This window comes from Cinclus cinclus, chromosome 1 (assembly GCF_963662255.1).
Source record: "Cinclus cinclus chromosome 1, bCinCin1.1, whole genome shotgun sequence".
NCBI lineage: Eukaryota > Metazoa > Chordata > Aves > Passeriformes > Cinclidae > Cinclus > Cinclus cinclus.
The window spans coordinates 59,358,219-59,376,808 of record NC_085046.1 but is presented as its reverse complement, the minus strand read 5'-3'; the positions used below and the strand labels follow the sequence as shown (position 1 = coordinate 59,376,808).

Genomic DNA, 18,590 nt, shown 5'->3' with positions numbered 1-18,590 from the left:
CTTTTGTGGATATTAGTGTGTTAAGTTTAAAGTATATCTAAATTTATTGATGTTGCTGTAAGGAAAAAGCAAATTAATCAACTAATGATTAGTTAACCCTTCAACTTTAAAGGTTAAAATATAAATGTAACTGGTAGTCTTGGAGCAAATTGTAACTCAAATTAGCTCTTGTGATTTGATTCTTACTTAGAAACTTTCTGTGCCAGCCTCTGCTCTATGCAAATACCTTGGAATAGTAATTTTCTAATGAATTTTTAGCAAAACTTTTAAGTAGAGAAATTACCTTTAGGATTATTAAGGATCTTCCTTTTTCTGTAATTTGGAGAGATAAAATCTGAGAACAAGTGAAGTAAAGTGAATGAAGCATTTTCAGTGAATTTAAATGATGAATGCTTTCTTTGGCAGATGTTTTTAAAACTGATTTAGATAGACGTCTTCACAGCTGGTTTTCATGGCACTTTAAGAGGCCTGTTTTACCTAAGCAGAGCTGTGTTTGTACGCCTTCAGGGTTTTGAAATAATTGTTACAAAGCTTTAAAAACATTACCTGTGTTGATTCCTGTTTTATAAAATGATTTAACAAAAACTCATGGTTTATTAATTTTATGATAGGCATTAAGTGTTTCGAAGGTAGAGGGAAGGAAGTAAAGTAGAAAAGTTTACAGAAGTAGTGTTTGTATATGTAAATGGGTTTTGTAAGCAGTGTTTCTGGTACAGACTTACATTTTAGTTGGTAAGAGACCCATAAGTATTCAAGGAAGTTGTTAATCTTTTTTGGACATGTCTAAAAATATAGGTACCCATCAAACAATATACTTTTATGTGAGTTCAGTTTTGTAAGTGTTAGTGATTATTAGTTACTGTGGATGTATTCCTGTAAGCTTCATGAAAACAGACAGATCAGTAAAGACTGCACCCTGACATGGAATTTACAGTGTTTGGATAGAGACAGACAATTGCAACATGAGTTTATGTTGGAACTAATTAAAAGTTGTAAGAGAATGTCACAAAAAATGGTCATTTAGTGCTGAAGAATACAAAATTTCATGTTCCTGCTTGCTTTTTACAATTGAGAGGTACATCTCAGCTTTCAAGCCTAGAAATTTGAAACCTGTTCTTTAAATTATTTGAGTCATATTTGTGATGGATTTTTGAGAAGGAAAGGAGAAAGGAAATTGCACTATGGATTTTTTTTTTTGCTATGCTCTGTACATATTTTACTGAGAATATAAGTGTGTAAAAAGAAAAGTCTTGACTAAGAAAGAGGCTTTAGGGGAGTTTGACTTCTGTTTTGCTAATTTTCTCAACTGAATTCAGACACAGAAAAGAATCCATTTGGTCTTGCATTTATACCTTCAGGCATTTTAATCACATTAGTGTTCTCTATAATAGAACATCATAGCAGATAATTTTCATTTTTATTGGAAAAAAATAATAAAAAATTACCATCAGATTCCACCAGAAGCTTGAAATTTCAGTAGGTTATTAGGAGACAGAGGATACTCCCATGGGAAAGCTGCAGATGCCTGCTTAGATGAGGTGGAGAAAAAGACGTGGGAGGAAGGTGAATCCCATGGTATCTTATCTACTAGTCCAGTTAGGGTGGCTAGAAACCTCCTCTTGGTTGAGCATTTCTGAGTAAGTGTGTATATACCTGTCATTGTTGTAGGGACATTTCATCTGGACTGAGAGCACTATTGAAGCTTTGTAATTGATAAAAGTCAGGGATGTGCAGTCAGTATAAGTTATTCTTTTTGATGGTTACTCATTAGAATAGCACTTTACACATTTTTGCTGGGGTGCACAGAATAGTTGAATTTTTGAAATGCCAATTTTCAGATGATAAACTTACCTAGGATCATGCAAAAAATCGTGCAGGAAACTTGGAGGCTACTGTATGGGCACACCTGCAGTTTTTACTTGTACTGTGTAGTAGAATTACAGTGTTTTTATGGAATATAAAGTATTAGTTGGGAATACAAATGTATGTTGATGCCTTCACACTTGAAATGGAGAGGAGCATGTGAGAAAATAATTTTTGTATATGTTGGTGTGTTCATGTTAAATGTACAACTGAAACTTATTTCTGGAAGATAAGCAGGGTTCTTTTAAGTGTAGTGTAAGTTTAAAGCACTCTGAGACCTGTTCAGTTAAATAGAATTTAGAATTTTGCCCTATTTTTATGAAAATGTGTACCCCATACCTGCATCTGGGTGAGGTTGAAATCTCAGCTTCAATATCTAGAATTTCTTTTTGTACTTTAAATGACATTGTAAATTTTTCAAAGCTGTGACAGAAAGATGAACACCAAAAAAGACTGGGCATTATTCTGGAGGCGAGCTCAGGGGGCCCCTGATTTCTTTTGGGTTCTCTCTGAAAGTCTTGTGTATGTGTTCAAAATCACTTTGCATGTTGCAAACAAACAAAAACCCCCATACCCAGTAGGGGTTTTTGTCAGTCTTGCATTGTTAGGATTAATCTCATTTTTGTGAGAGGAAGCTTTCCATCTCTTACTTTGCAGCTTTGGAATTTTATATTCTATACATTTTTGTTGCTGCATCACAAACTGTTACTCTTTAGTCTAAAAAGTTTCACCTTCTTTGAAGAGGCAAATATGGAAGGTTTGACAAAGTTCTATGTACTTGGAAAACTATTTTGTAAAAACCTTTTATTCAGCTTTTATAGGCTGAATATGTGTTTTCTAAACTTCAATTTAGACAAAAGACTTGTTGATCAGATCTGAATGATGTGTACTTTATTTGCAAATCTCCAGCTATTTAATGAGTTTTTACATTTGCAAGAAAAAATCATAATTAAATCAAATGTTGTCTTTGATTTTGAACAAACGGAAGACTTAATTCAACCAATATAACTTTTTAACTTCAGAAACTGCTTATTTCTTGCTTTCATAGCGCAGTTAAAAGAAAACTTTGTGATATAGCAGCTGTTTTGTGGTCGTAATCATTTTCCCTTTAACTTACAAATTCTCTTCAAGCTTGTGAAATTATAATGCACATAGATCAATACTCTGGAACTCTTTGGGCTGGATTGATTTCTTTCTCATGAGATTTACATTCCACTTGTTATCAAAAAACACTTTGTCCCTATGAAAATGGTGCCATTGAATGGCATTTCCATATGAAGTGAAGGGGATATCAAATGCTCGGATTAATTTGGGCTCTAAGATGGCCTGTACGCTTTCAATTAATCTGCAACGCATTTGTTATGCAGAAGCATGGGAAAATGCTGATCTTTTGAGAATGACATGACCACTGTGTTGCTTTTGGCCTGATTATTGAAGCTACCTGTTGAGTACAATAATTACAGTATGTTTTCTTTGCAGAACTAGTTTCTGCTACTTAAAACCTAATAAGGAAAAGCTGACCCTTGCAGACAATATAGAGCTTTTATATTATCTTTCCATTCTGATGAAAATGCTGTTTTGTGAAAGATACTGGCAGTTAAGCTTGTAGGATAAAAGTAATGAAAAGAGAAAATAAAAAGAGCCTTTATTATTAGAGCTGCAGAGTCAGTTGAGACTTTTACTTTAGCTTTTGACTTGTAGAGATATGCTCTATTTATGAAAACGTTAAGGGTTCTTATTTAACAATTACTCCAAGTTTTGATTTGTTGGTGGGGAGTTTTTTTGGTTGGTGGATTTTTGTTGTTGTTTTTAATTTAAATATGGTACTGGTTACTAATATGAAGACAGTGGTTGTTGTTCCTCCACGTTAAAATTAGGAAGCAGATTAGTAAAATGGTATTTAATTGATATACCTTCTTTTATAAATTTGGTTATTTTTCATATATGCAGTCTGTTATATTGATACAGACAACACAGCTTGCAACTATCTTAAGGAAAAGGCTTTCTGTGTATGTGTTGAATTTTCTAGGCAAGGGCATTTGAAATACAACCAGTAAACAAGGATGCACTTTGTATTTTTTATCCCTAGCATAATATGTGCTTTTACATAAGAGTTCAGAAAAATCTGAAGTATGTCTCAATCATGCTACATCTTATGTTATGTTTCTAGGCTATTTGAAGCTCAGAGAATGCTGCTTTCATTTATCATACAAATTTACTGTGTACAGAAAGCCCATGAAAGGGCTTTCTATACCTATGGTCAAAAATATGTTCTGTATTGGGGAATGCTAATTCAAGAACAGCTTAGAAGTGTGTTCTATGTTGATAATCTGAGTTACAAAATTTTGGGTAACTTAATTGGTGTTAGATTTTTAAATTATAAATCAATTAGGATTTCTGAGGCCAGTATATCCACCTTGTATTCTTTTTGTAATAAAGCAGTAATTGCTGCTGAGACTGTAAATAGCAGAATCTAACTGATTTCTATTTTTATGGTAATAAATCTCATCTGAACCATGACAATATTGATTTGGGCATAACCTGTAATATTTTCATCATCTGTGACTTCTCACATCTGAGAACTTGACTGTTGTTAGCTCCCTGTCAATCAAATCCCTTTTATCAAAGGTATCACAGTTGTTTCCCAGTCAGACGTGACTCTTGTGTTTGTACTTTTTGGCATTTGCTAAACTAATGGTCACGGTGTCTGCTGAGCTGTAGCAAAAAAAATAATTTCAAGATTGAGAGACTATGGCAAGGAAGGCAGCATAATTATGTTGCTTTAGGTGAATGTTTAATTTTAGCAGTAGAGAAGTCCTTAGTGTCTGAGGAAATGATTCTACAAAAGAGACTGTGCCTAATCAAATATTCAGTCTGTTTACAGTCCAAATTCAAAAACTGCTTGAATAATGCAGGATTTCAAAGATTGTCAGGGAATTTCTGTCTACGGAACTGTAGGCAGAGCTGTTGTGCTAGCTCACTTTCTCCAGGAAAACCTTATTTTCCTTGGAACTTTTTTCCTACAGATCTGTCCTTACATTTCTCACTATATAACTAAGCTGCTTTTTCTGTCTCCACACCCCTGCCCTGGAAAGTAACAAGTTTAAAGCTTTAATGCTATGAGCAGTTTTATCAAGTAAAAATCCAAGTTGGCACTGAGTGGAATCATTCTGCCTTCTGCTGCAAACATATAACCTGCATTGTTTGAACTGCTTTGACAGTTTTTAAGATTTTTCAAGGTTGGGGATGTATATAACTGAAAATAATCCCCTTTTATTCTGCATTAGTTTACAGCTGGATTGATTTGCAGGCCTGGTTTTCCCATGCAGTTACATGAGTATGTGTGCCAGCACAAGGAAAGGAGCAAGAATCCACACCTTTGTTATGGGGGAAGGGAGGTACTGAGCATTTCGGTAGCAGCAGGATCTGTTCAGAACCATTAAACTGATTGTGGAATCACTAAATAGAAGGACTGCTGTTCATTTTGCTTTAAAGACAAGTTTAAGTAATAATATTTTTGATTTGTATGTTACTAAATAATAGGGCTGAATTTTGAAAGTTGAATGAACAGCATTACAATTATTGTGATAGAATAATTATTTGTCACTATTTTAAAGTGACTGGGAAAAGCTGATGAAAAGACATTCCATTTTTGTAACAAAAATAAAATGCATGTTTACATCTATCCCATAGTAAGAGTTTTGGGGAGCAAATCTTAAGAATCCAGCATTTAAAATTGAAGTATTTTAAAGGTCAGCTTGTGCTTATTGAAGTAGTGGTATTTCCATAACAGTTATTGTTGCTTTGAATAATTTTGCTATTGGCATAACCTTTAATTTTCTTTAAAAAGGACTAACAACTTTGAATTCTATTATTTGGCAAAATTAATTTGTAATACGGGTGGGATAATGTAGACTACACAGAAGAACACTTTAATAGGGATTGTGATGATGTAAGCTAGGTATCAGCCTTCCTTCCCTATAGTATTTGTGTGTTTCATGATTCTGTAATTCTAAATGAACTGACTAGGAAATGACCTTAAGAGGTTTCCAGTCAATTCCTTGCCTCTACAGAATGAATTATATCTATCACCACATCTGATCTAAACACATTTTAGAGATCTGCAGCAATCCCAGCCTCCCTAAGTGTCTCCTCCACCCCTGTCATTAGAAGAGTTTATTCAATATCTGTCCATGTTGTGCCCACCCTGCTTATTGATTTGCCACAGTTGAAGGTCTGCCATTAGTTAATAATGGTGGACCTAGAGAATAATTGTCCCTTTCCTCTTTGCAGCTGGTTCTCACATGCTTGAAACCATATTAGGTCCACACAGCCTTCCGTGAATAACTCTGTTTCTTTTGGTGTATCTAGTAGTCAGCCTGCCCCACTTTCTAGACCTGTAATTGCTTTCTTGCTCTTGTGTGTGATCTCTGTTTGCCCAATAGGCCTGTTTGTTGAAATTTGGTATTCAGAATGGTCCTGTAAGACAACTGAGATCGTGCTAGCACTGATTGAGAGAAAGGAATACATTCATACATGACTTGCTACAAGTATGCTTGTCCACACTGAACAGATAGCTTTTTTTTTTTTTTGCACGTGTGTAACATTCTCATGCAGTAACTGAGCTGCCGCCTGGTTTTTGAGCATTTCCTGGTTCTGTATTTGTGTAGTTATTTCTATGGTTATTTCTATGGTTGGTTATTAATATGTAAACTGTGTTGCACTTGTACCTGTTCAACTGCATTCTATGTCTTCCAGATAGTTTTTTAGTTTTTCTAATCTGTCAAGACAGCCTTGAACTCTGATCTGCTCTTTGCATGTACCCCTCTCTCTTCTAGTTTTTTTGTGGTCTGAAAAATGAAATATTCAACAGTCAATTACCCGGTAAGTTCTAAATAAAGCTTTACAGACCTTCACTGAAATTACTTTGGTTTTATGGAAGCTACTCTGCAATTACGATTTTTCCAACTGCATCAGTTCCAAGAATATGTTCCTTTACTTTTCTCATGTTAAATGTCTTGAGACTTAAATTTTATTGGAGACATAGAATCATAGATTGATTTGGGTTGAAAGGGACCTTTAACTTTTAAAGGCCATTTAATCCAGGCTCCCTGGCATGGATATGGACATCTTTGACCAGATCAAGGTGCTCAAAGCCCCAGGAGTCAATAGGTGACATGCACTCTCAAACAGTGCAACTGGTTCTTCTCAGAGTGAAATTAGTTCTATTTTAGAGATTGTTGTTGACGCATTGGTTATGATTTCTGTTTTCTTACAGGTGTGTACAAATGCATATGAATAGGTTGACTATACAGAATTAAATACTGTGGTTGGATTGTAAATTTCTGTCTTGTTCTCAGCTGAATTCTTCCTGTTGCTTTGACCGAATTTGTAAGAATTTCCTAGTGTTTTTTTTTTCCTTTTTGCTGCATCAAAAATATTGCCTGTATATTCAAAAACTTCACTAGAAATTGTTTCTTGTATCAAGTTCATCAGCTGATGTAGCTGAAACCTGCTGTTATCAGCTCAGTCAACTGCAGTAGGTGAAGAGCATGGAAGGCCTGTATGCTCAGTGTTCTTGATTCACTTGCCTAAAACAGACTTCCAACATGACTGAGGCACCTCCTCACTGTATTAACAAGTAAATACAGATAATTTCTCTTTTAACATATAGAATTGTAAACCAAAAATATGTAGTATACAGCAAACTGACTTTTCTTTACAAATGGTCTCTGGATGGTCTTTCTGCCTCTGTAGATAGTACTAGCAAGAACTTAAACTGATTACATTATGTGAGTCGCATCAATGTTTGTTCCTTGTTTTAAGGTTGTTAGTAAATAGTCTGTTGAGCCTCAGAGGCGTCATTCCATTTGCCAGCTTTTGTCCCTCCTTGTTGTGACTCCTTCCCACCAGTCCTGTATCCTTTTCCAAAATGCAGTTGTTTAAAGGTTCTGTGAGCTCTTATCTATCTCACTGCTCATGGTTTAAACTTCTTGAGTAGATCTGTAAGCTGGTTAGGCAAGAATGCTGTTCCTTTCTTCTGTGAAGTTCCCCCGTTGCAGATCACTGTGCAATCTGCATTTACGTAGTGGACTCGTTTTGAATGGTTTTCTGTTTTTGCTTGTTAGGTTTGGTTTGTTATATTAAAATATTTGACAGTATGGCATTAGCAGTGGTATGGAGGAAACTGAAGATTTGCAACTAATGTGGAAATTGTATCCAAAGCTGCTGAAATCTTTTGAACTGTATCAAAGAGAAGCCTTATTTCCTCTTCAGTTATTAGCATGATCTGAGTGTTAGTAATCCAAATTAAAGGACTGTAAGGTATGATGCAGAATCTTATTAACAAGAATTTCTTGAACCTGTGTCAGGGTATGGTGTAGTGAAACTTCTCATTATTGTATTAGGATTTTCTGCAAAGAATGTGCAAGCATTTATATATGCATATGTCTAGGTGAGTTCACTACTCTGAATTGCCCTAAATATTAGAAGCTAACATCATGCTTGCTTATTTAGATGTGGCAAACATTTTTTAGTCTCTTTTTCATAGGTATGTGCCTTCAGGGATTCCAGGTTTGGAAATTTTGTATAGTACATTTGTAGTTTTAAAATAAACAATTGTCTTTCTTTTCAGTTGTTCTGATTGGCTCATAAACATTTGTCGAAGAAAGAAAGACCTGAAGGCTCGCACAGTGTGGCTTGGGTGCCCTGAAAAGTGTGAAGAAAAATACCCCAAAAATGCCATAAAAAATCAAAAGTACAACATCTTTACCTTTATACCTGGGGTAAGGCCACTAAACATTTTCTGGTGTTGGGCTGACTGTATGTTTTGTAGTGTTTTTTGACTATCCTGCAAAAAGATAATTTTATTTGCTTAGGTTCTTCTTTTTCTTTCTGTAGTTGTCTCAGTGACTTCAGTGAAAATTAACAGTTGACAACAAGGTTGCATTTTTATTAAATTGTTTGGATTTCAAAGGGATAAGTAGTTTAAGTGGTTGTAATTCAGTGACGCTTTTGAAATTTGAGATGGATTTCTTCATACTTTTCTATTCAGAAAATTTGAAAAAAAATTGAAAAATTTATTAGAAATTTGTAATCTTTTTTTTAAAAAAGGAACACTGCAAAGGATTAAATTCAATTGAGCAGTAAATTGTTTAAAGTTACAATTTAGTCCCATGGATCTTTTCTCATACTCCTTGCCATTGAAAGTACAATAAGTATTGAATTCCAAAATGCACAACTCCTTAAAGAACAAAAACAACTAACAACTTATTTGTACCACAAGTAGGCCTAGTGTAGTACTTTTCAGAGTTGAATTTGTTATTGCAGTCTTTTTGTAGGTATTTTTGACTTTGAATGCAGTTCTTCAGCAAAAACTTTTGTTGTGGAGTGAAAAGTTTTTTTGTCACTTTTTTCCTAAGAAGCCATATTGTGCCTTAATTTCAGGTTTCTGCTTGTATTATACACCCTGTATATGAAGACAGAAAGCAACATGAGTTTTGTCTAGTTCATAGGTTTTTTTTTAAAAGTGTTGTTGTAGTGAAATTTAGCAACAGAAACAATTTTTTGAAACTTAAGTAGTTAAACCTAGAAATGTATCCTAGTGTGATATAAATTTTAGTATTACACTTTTACTCATATTTTTCCAAATGATGTCAAAGAGTCTTGTGTCCCATTGCAAAAACTGAATCTCTTGTACTTTTGAATACAGACATGCTTTGTCTTAAGTTTTTTTATTTAAGTGATCATGCTGATTTATAGGAGGATTGATTCTATTCTTCTGGCCTCTTTAGTCCAATGACTGGCAGGTGTTTTATAATGCATTTCCTTATTAAAACAACAAAAAATATTAATGGCCTTGTAATTAAGACTGATCTCCTGTTAGGAAAATAAAATGTCACTTATCACATGCAGATAAAATATTCTCATCATTATTGGACAAACTAAATGTTTTTTTCCCCAAAGTTTAAATTATTAAATACACTGAAATTGGTTAAGCCACATGTACTTTCCTGAAGGTCACAAAATTCATTAAGCATATAGTAAGCCGTTGATTATTGCAACTAGAAATCTGCAGTGTAGATTACAAATCATGAGCCAGATTCACGTTCCTTATAGGGATCAGCTGTAGTTTGCAATTCCCTGTTGTGAGAGAGAATGCTTGTTCTTTTTTTGTCTTATAAAAATCTTGTTTTTACCCAATAGGTCAAGTCATATTTTTAATTTGGTGCTAGTATTTGAAAACTCAATAGTAACTTCAAAATTAAGTAAGAAAGATCCTAAATGTAAAGTCCAGCAGTTGGTGGAAATTAAATGTTTTCACATTTTAATTTTATGTATAAATTAAGGCTTTTCATTAGTAGATTGTTGTGTAACTGGTTTTTTTTTGGTTTTTTTTTTTTAAGCTGCTTTACTAGAATTAATCTGTGGGGAACATTACTGTATTGGTTCCAAACCCATAAATATAACAAAGTCATAAATATTGACTCCAGTGATCTACTCTGGTTGAAATTTTCAACATGTGAAATTCTGTGTTCTCTTCTATGGATTTTTAAACATTGAGGCTGGCAGTGGGTAATATTCAATGATTTCATATCCAAATACTAACTTAAAATAATGCTTAGATTAACAGAGTTTTACTTTCTGGCTAAAAGAGCTGTAATATTTCCAAAGTATCACCTAATGGCTGAACAATACAGAAAATACTTGCTGCTTCTTCCTTTATACCAGTCTGTTCAATTTCCTTTTACAGTTTCGTATACATCTTGGTACAGGTGCTTAGGATTTTTGCATGAGTTTCCATAAAACATATCTTCTGTGATGAGCAGGTTTTGAAGATACCTCTGCTGAACTTCAAGGAAGCAGTTTTGTTAGTTTTATGCAGCTGGAGACTTTTCAATTTGCTTAACTGGACTGAAGTGCTTAGCTTTGTATTGAATGAGCTGTCAGTGGTCTGCCAGGATTCAAAAGATTTGTAGGAAGGTGCTTTTTAACTTCGACCTTCTTGTACAAGATCTGTACCTCCTAAGGTACTGTCTGGTCTTTTCTTTGACCTGGTGTATAAAGTTTTTGTAAACACTTAAACATACTAACAGAAATGAGTGTGTGAACTGCATCAGAATCAACAAAAGGTGCAGGTTCAGCCTCAACTACTTTAATTTTGGAAGAAGGTTCTGACCTTTCTGAAAACTTCTGATTTCACCTTTTTGCATTTACAGTTTTATTGGTAAGTCATGAACTAACATTCCATGTTCTGAAAAAAAACTCTTATGCTTGGAGGCTGTTTGAGTAGTCTGTAGCTGAACTGACAGCTTTGAGGTACCACTACTTTGTTGTGGCTGCAAGAAAGACACTTTGAACTTTCATGAATATTTTTTTTCCTAGCGCATACATTTTTACATAATTAAGTAATAGTGTTGGACTGGTAAGAGCAATAAATATGAATCAAATAATTTTGATTTTTATGCAGAAGTCATTGTAATATTAACTGAATTTTTAAATTAAAAGATAGAGACAATCTCTGATTGTGCCTTTTTGATCTATTTTGAATGTTTTATCTTTGAAATAGTTGGTTGTTCATTTTCTTAAGTCTCAGTGTTCCAAGTTCAATAACCACTTCTCTTGATGCTGCTGGAGGTGCCATGTTACCCTGGCTTACTGAAGAAATATGTGAAGTCTTTGAAGATTCAAAATTCTATAAAATGAATAATGTTCTTAGGATTGTAATTACAACCAAAGCAGTCTTGAGAACATGTGCTTGCTGAAGTGGTGCTTTTAATTACCAAAGGAATCTCTGCATCTGTCATTGCTTTGGAGTATGGGACAATGTATTCTGTGATAAGTCTACTGTGGCTTCACTTAAAAGTTGGATATTTAGCTCTGAGTTTAGACCAAATCTTTGATTTGAATAATAAATATATCTTAGTACCACTATTTAAATCTTTGCACAATTTTCTTTATACACAGTCGAGTTTTCAAAATACCCAAAATACTCTTTTTCAGAGTAAAAAGAGACAATACTATAAGTGGGTTTTTCTCAATGAAAATGGCAGTATAATATTAAAATGTAGTAGTGTGTGATGATATATAATATATTGTGCTGTGTAAGTACTGTAATAATGCCATCTATAATAGTATGACATAAAATGATTTAATATCTCCTCTGAAGAAGTGTACTTTATGTATATTATGAGTACAGATTTTAAGACATTTATCTACTTTCTTTTTCATTTTAGGTTTTATATGAACAGTTCAAGTTTTTCTTGAATCTCTATTTTCTCGTCGTGTCCTGCTCACAGTTTGTACCAGCACTGAAAATAGGCTACCTGTACACATACTGGGCTCCTCTGGTAAACAGAAAAATACTATTAATTAGAAATTTGGGGGTTTTAAGGTCAATGAAAGGTTCATGTCTATGTACATTGCATAAACCTGCAACTAGTAAACTACAGTGATCAAAGAACATAACAGAAGTAAAATGCTTATTAAAAGCTGTTGTTTGCCAGCCTTCCCTTCCACTTGCCTACTATGCCTCTGCCCCACAGGCAAGGTCATTTTGTTAACCAGCTGTTGTCAGTGTGTAGTGCTCCATTCTGCCTTCTGGTCACTTGAGAGTTTAAAAAAGACAAGCAGCAAAAAAAGCTCCAGCTACTAGAGTAACTTACTGGGTAACATAGGTAATTTGTGTGTTAAATATCTTTCCATTTATTGTTATTTGGTGACTATTTCATATTTCCAGACTAGGTCAGAATTGTGAGCATAAATTTTTTGCATTCTTTATGTATCAGTTTTGGTCACAAAACCTTTACTCACAAAAATTGAGATAAAATATTTTAAGCTGTGGATAAATCAGGAGGAAATTGTGCCTTGAAAAGAAGTTATTAATTAAACATGCTTTCCTAATTGATCACCCTGCCAGTTGCACTGGCTTTCTTTTGATACGTCTTTTTATTACTGAGCTCTCTGCAGTATTTTCTTGGGAAAATGTTCAAAACACTTGTTTCTGATTCAGGTTTCCTATGTTTTGGAAACTGAATTCACTTCAGAGGAGACCCATTTGGTTGTCTGCCAGCTGTATTGCCTTGATTTGGAATTATTTTCTTACTTGTAACCAGATTTGTAACCTTTTCTTTCATGTTCTTCCCAGTCCCTCCATATTAGGTTTAAAGGCAGCAAGAGCAAATGCCTTATGTTGTAAACTTTTTTTAAAAAATGGGTATTTTTCAGTAGCATTTATTCTCTGTAGTATTCAAGAAGAACTGTGACATGCTGACTACTTGAGTAAAGGTCGTTCTTAACAAGTCAATAGAGTAAATATTCTGGATTGATTTCATTGTTTTAATTGTTGTAAATATGTCCTTTTAACTGTGGATAAATGGAGAGACCATCCTGGGTGTTCTACCCACCTCTTTTCCCAGACTTGCTTCTGCTGCAACAAGAAAACAGTTTCAAGATAGAAAGTTTGTTCAACAGGGGGATTTTAAATGGATATTTACAAAGTCTTTGTCACTGACACGGTGAGAAAAGACAGAAGTCAGCCTTGCCTAGAAGTTGCTTTATTCACTATGATGTGCTGTGTGCAGTGCTGTACATTAGTTGGGGTAGTAAGGAAAAAAATCCAGTAAACCCTTAGCATCTCAGCCCATTTCTATCCTGCTTAAATAAGGGAGAAAATAATGTATTTTGCAAACACCAGTGATCTGTTCTGTATAAATAAGTTTGTCTTATCCAGAAGTATTTTGAATTATGCATCCTAGTTTTCACATACAGTTTGAAAATATCAATATCTCAATGTTTTTTAATATTAATATTATTAATAATCGACCTCCAGGTAAAAAGCAGCAATTGAATGTTGAGCAAAGCTAAGCATCTATGAGGAAAATGCAGAACCATTAAGTGTAATCCATTGGTCTGCTTTTGCTGCTCAACAGATAAGTTTAGGTTTTTTGAAGGGCATTTAAGTACTAATAAATCTTCAGTAATAATCAGAAGAGTAACTATGGCTTATATTTTCTCTCAGAATTTTAAAGGAAAATTGTCTGCCCTGATACTTAAAGCCGAATGACTAGAAGCTGACTATTGCTAGAACTGTTTTGGGGTTTTTTGATGGTGTATGTGGATTTTTGTGGGTTGTTTTGTTAGGAATTTTTTTTTGCCTTTGGTTTATTTCAATAGATTTTTACAACACAGATACAGATACACCTAGATCAAGCCCCAAAATTCTTAAAACAAGACTATTTTGTTAATTTATTTTCACTTGCTCTAGGGAATGGACTTCTCATTTCCACTCCAGCATACAAAGGTTTTAAAGCATACAGGTTTGGCTGTGGGCAGTACACTAAAGATACTTATCTGCTTACAGTTGAAGAAAGATGAAAAGTTCCCTCTGTCTGTTAAACTGGATTCACAGTTTTAGCTCTCCTTTGGAAGAATATCAACTTCCTTTGAGCAAATGTGTAAAAAGAGAGGTGTCTTTCTTAGATTGTTCCTCATAGTCATGGGCAGCTGTACTCAGCTGCTCAGCAAGGGGCTGCCAGAGGAAATTCTTGGAAGTAGCACCTTGCAATCTATGTTTTGATTACTATCTAATAACAAGGTGTGTACAAATGAAAAATATGTTTGAAGGTGCTTCAGGAGTGCCCTTTTTTATGCTGCTTAAATATCTATATTGCCAAAGTATATGAAAATGCTGCTTTCAGAAAGGGAGAAAATCTGATTTTTGATTCAGTTATGCCTTGGGGAGTAAAAAGAGAATGCTTTTTGCATAGGCTGTTTTTTGTTCTATGTAGTTCCACTATAAACTTGAACAAACAATTGTAGCCAATATAAACTTGAACAAACAAGTAGTGCTTAGCTATAGGGTCACAGCTGAATACTCCTTGGAACTTTGGTCTGGAACTGCAAAAACAGCCCTGAAATCCATACGAGGATTTTAGTCAACACTTTTAGGAAAGCTCTACACCTTCACTCCTTTCATATTGCTGGGACATTAGGGGAAGTTTTACAAGCTGTGGACTTCTGCCAGAGAAGTCTAATGGCATAAATTTTCTTCTATAAAGTAATAGTGGTTGTCTGAAGCTAGATAGGTCATGTAGAATCTGATTTGTTAGTGGATTTGTTAATATTTGAATTTTGTATCCATTTTAGTCATACTAATGAAAGGTCCTTGTACTGGTAAATACTTTATTTCTCTTTCACTGATGGAGAAGTACTGAAACTAAGCCAGAAGGTCTGATCTGAGGAGATTTAGAGATATAGAGAGGAAATTTATGTGCTTATCCCTGAATTATTCTGTGTTTTTTAGCTTATCACCCTTTCTAGACAGAGACCATTACAGCTTAGTGAAGCACTCTGTGCTTCCAGCAGAAGCTACAGTGGCATTGTCCTGTGAAAGGAGCAGCTAAAGCATTTAGACACTTAAATTAGTTTTTCAGAACAAATCCCCTTTATTTTTTCATATTTGTGATGTGTTGCTAAATAGCTGCATTTAAGATGCAAAATTATTAAACTAGCTATCCATTTATCATTTTCTGTGTATTAGGAAAAAGGCAATTTCTCAGCATTAGAATTAGAGGCTTTTAAAATGTTTTTGGTGAAGCCCTAAAGTTTGTGGACAATAAGGAAATACTCTTATTGAAACTATAAAGGCTGTCTTTAAGTAGTCCCAAGCATCTTCCTTTTTTACATTTAAAAATGCTGTCTGAATTATGTATATTTGGACAGGTAGTTGCTCTAATTATATTTGTACAATGTACAAGTACGATTTTGTTTTTCCTGGACTAACCCGAGATACTGTTTTAACTTATTGAAGAAAAGACTCATACCGAAATTAAAAAATGAAAAGTAAATGTTCTAAGCACATGTTCTTACTCTGTGTAGTGTTCCTACTTGTCTATTTCTGTTCTAGCCCTGAGAGTTCTGAACTGCATAATTGTATCTTTAACAGGGATTTGTTTTGACGGTCACAGTGGTACGGGAAGCTGTTGATGAATTTCGACGTTACAAGAGAGACAAAGAAATGAACTCACAGTTGTATAGCAAGCTGACAGTACGAGGTTAGCACCATTTGTGTAAATCCTTACAAAATTTCAACTTTTTCTTATACATACATTTGCAGGCTTTCAGTTCAAAGAAATAACTAATAGTTTCAAGCTGTAATACACAGAATGAAACTTATATTGGACTAAATAAAACATGTGATTTCCCTTAGATAAATATGATTGTTAAATGTGGCATGCCTAAGAATTTTAATAAATATCTGGTTGTTTGTCAAAGAAAGATGTATGTGTATAATTGTATATGTTTTTTAAGAATTATGCTGTTTAGTACCCTTACTTCAAAGTGCAGCTTACCTCTGAAATTGATGCTGAACAGTAACTCAACAACACTGTCAACTATGTATCAAGCATATATAGGAAATTAGGGAGCAGTAAATAATTAAACTAATTAAAATTCCCTAGAGCTTTTCAAATTTGGTGGATATATTTGTGCATAAGAAAATGAAGCTGTATTGTGAGTCAGCTTCAATATCAAAAATATTAATTTTAATTTTTGCATGTAATTTGTAATCTGTTTGATCCTGCAATATCAGGAGCAGCCAGTTTTCTTTAATGAAATGATAAATCAGTTATTTCTTTTTTTGGACTCAACACCTATAACAGGTTTTCATGAGGACTTTTGAGGAAGTGAAGCACTTCAGATGTAAAGTGACAAATTTGGTACGATACTGTAAATTTTAAACATGGACATAAGAGAGAGCTATGCGTTGCTCTTCACTTGTATGTGCTTAGCATTTTTTACTGTAGTTTTCAGAACAGAGCACCACATAGAAAGGTGCAAAAAAATAATTAATAACCTATTATCAAATCTAATTAATAACCTTACAATATGACCTTGCTATTACTATGAAAAGGTCTTTTTTTTTTCTCTGTTAGAGATTTTTCCTTGGCATAAAAATTCTTTAGTGGGAAGTTAAAGGAATGTGAGGTTGCACCTCAGGCAGTTATATTATATGGCAGACATTATGCCAAATGTAAACTCATTTTTCTTTTTCCCAGCACACACTTTTTAGTATATCTTGGTGACTATTTTCTGAAAGTCGGTGGGAAGAGCAACATCACTAGGTCTTGGAATCTTGACTAGAAACTAAACTCTTAAAGTAGCTCTGGATAATATTCTCTCCAGAAAAAAAAATGTATTAAAAGCTTATAATGTTAACACAGTTATGTTCTGTACGTTCCCATTTTTTGGAGTAATTGGAAGGTAAACGAACAGTCAGTAGTCTCATTAGTGATGGCCTAACCTAGCAACTGAGAGGCATTCATGCTGCTTCCTTGCTGTATGGATATTTGCATTGTTTTCTGGAGTTTCCATACTGAAGGAAGCAACTGTAGGGAATAGTCTCATGTTCTTCCTTTCCTTGTCAGTCTGAAATAGTATTATCAACATTTAGAAGTACATCTGTTGAAATTTGGCATATGAGACAGTTGGTTATATTTTGTTTAACACAAGGGTTGCACTGCTGGCATCTGGATCTTTTTTGCAGTCATTAATACAGTCTGTTAGGAAATGGACTCTTCGTGGCTTTTGTTTCAAAGTTGTAATTTAAACTGCTAGTTGGCCTATTCATTTTTTAGATCTGTTACGGTAGGCTGCTGAGCACCCACCTTGAAACAGATAGTACAATCCTACCCTATTCAGCAACAGTGCTAGGAATCCGAAATTCTTAATTCAGGAAGCACATGTACAGTTGATAGTTACCTTTGTGATATAAATGTCAAGACTGACATTTGCTCTTTCAAGAGCAAGGTTTGGTGCCTTTTGTGCTTCTCTTTTTTTAAACATGTTTAGAGCTAATAGACATTTAAGCAGCATTTAAGTAGAAGTTTTGGAATTACAGTTTCCTCTTTCTCTGCTCATGAAATATTTTGTGAGGGTATGTGTATTTGAAAAACACTTCATTTTGTGGTTTCTCCTAGAAATAAGGAGAAATAAGTTGTCAATGAAAATTGGATTAGAGATTTAAAAGTACTATAGTATACAATAGTGTATAGGTAAAACCCAGCAATTATATCAGGAACTGACACATAGAGAGCAGGGACTTATTAAGAAGAAGCTTTAAAAATGCCCCTTAAAAAAAAAAAAAAGGATGGCAGCATTTAACCTACAGGAGTGTTTATCTATTTTGACTTTCAGATTTTGGTGCCAGTGCCATCATGAATTCATATTTGATTTTTGTTCTGTTTTGTGTGTTTTTTGAAGACTGATGTTCTACAGAAAACTCAGGAACTCTGCTTATACTGAAGTCTGAATCCCATGTTGACGATTATGTGTGATCATTGAACTAACAATGTTTTAAGTAGTGACCAGTTTTAAGAGTGAAAACATTACTCCAGTCACCACTCAGGATTGTACTACAAGTTGCCACAAACCCATATATAAAATCATGACTAGTGATAAATTGCAATTTTTCCCTAATATAGGGTTCTTCCGTACTGAGGTATTCTGAAATGGGGGGATAAAATTTTGATACCAAAAAATGGGACTTCTTCCCATGATAGTATTAGACCAAATTTATTACATGTTTCAAAAGGATGTAGGTTTATCTTATTTATCTGTGTAAATTAATAAAGTCAGGTACTGTGCTTCCATATACTATTTTTAGCAATGACTTTTAATATAATTACTAAATTTTTATTATTGACAGTATTCTTCAAGTGGAAAAATTT

The 18,590-nt window shown here is 34.1% G+C and overlaps 1 protein-coding gene across 4 annotated transcripts in view; it reads left to right on the top strand.

The window, feature by feature from the left end:
• The window catches only part of ATP9B (ATPase phospholipid transporting 9B (putative)), a 151,601-nt gene that overhangs the window by 15,837 nt on the left and 117,174 nt on the right, over positions 1-18,590 (top strand). For all 4 annotated transcript variants that reach the window (XM_062514181.1, XM_062513456.1, XM_062512636.1 and 1 more), the window contains exons 3-5: positions 8,498-8,648; positions 12,099-12,212; positions 15,809-15,917. In XM_062514181.1, the coding sequence (XP_062370165.1) occupies positions 8,498-8,648; positions 12,099-12,212; positions 15,809-15,917 (374 nt within the window). The remainder of the gene's footprint in view (positions 1-8,497; positions 8,649-12,098; positions 12,213-15,808; positions 15,918-18,590) is intronic.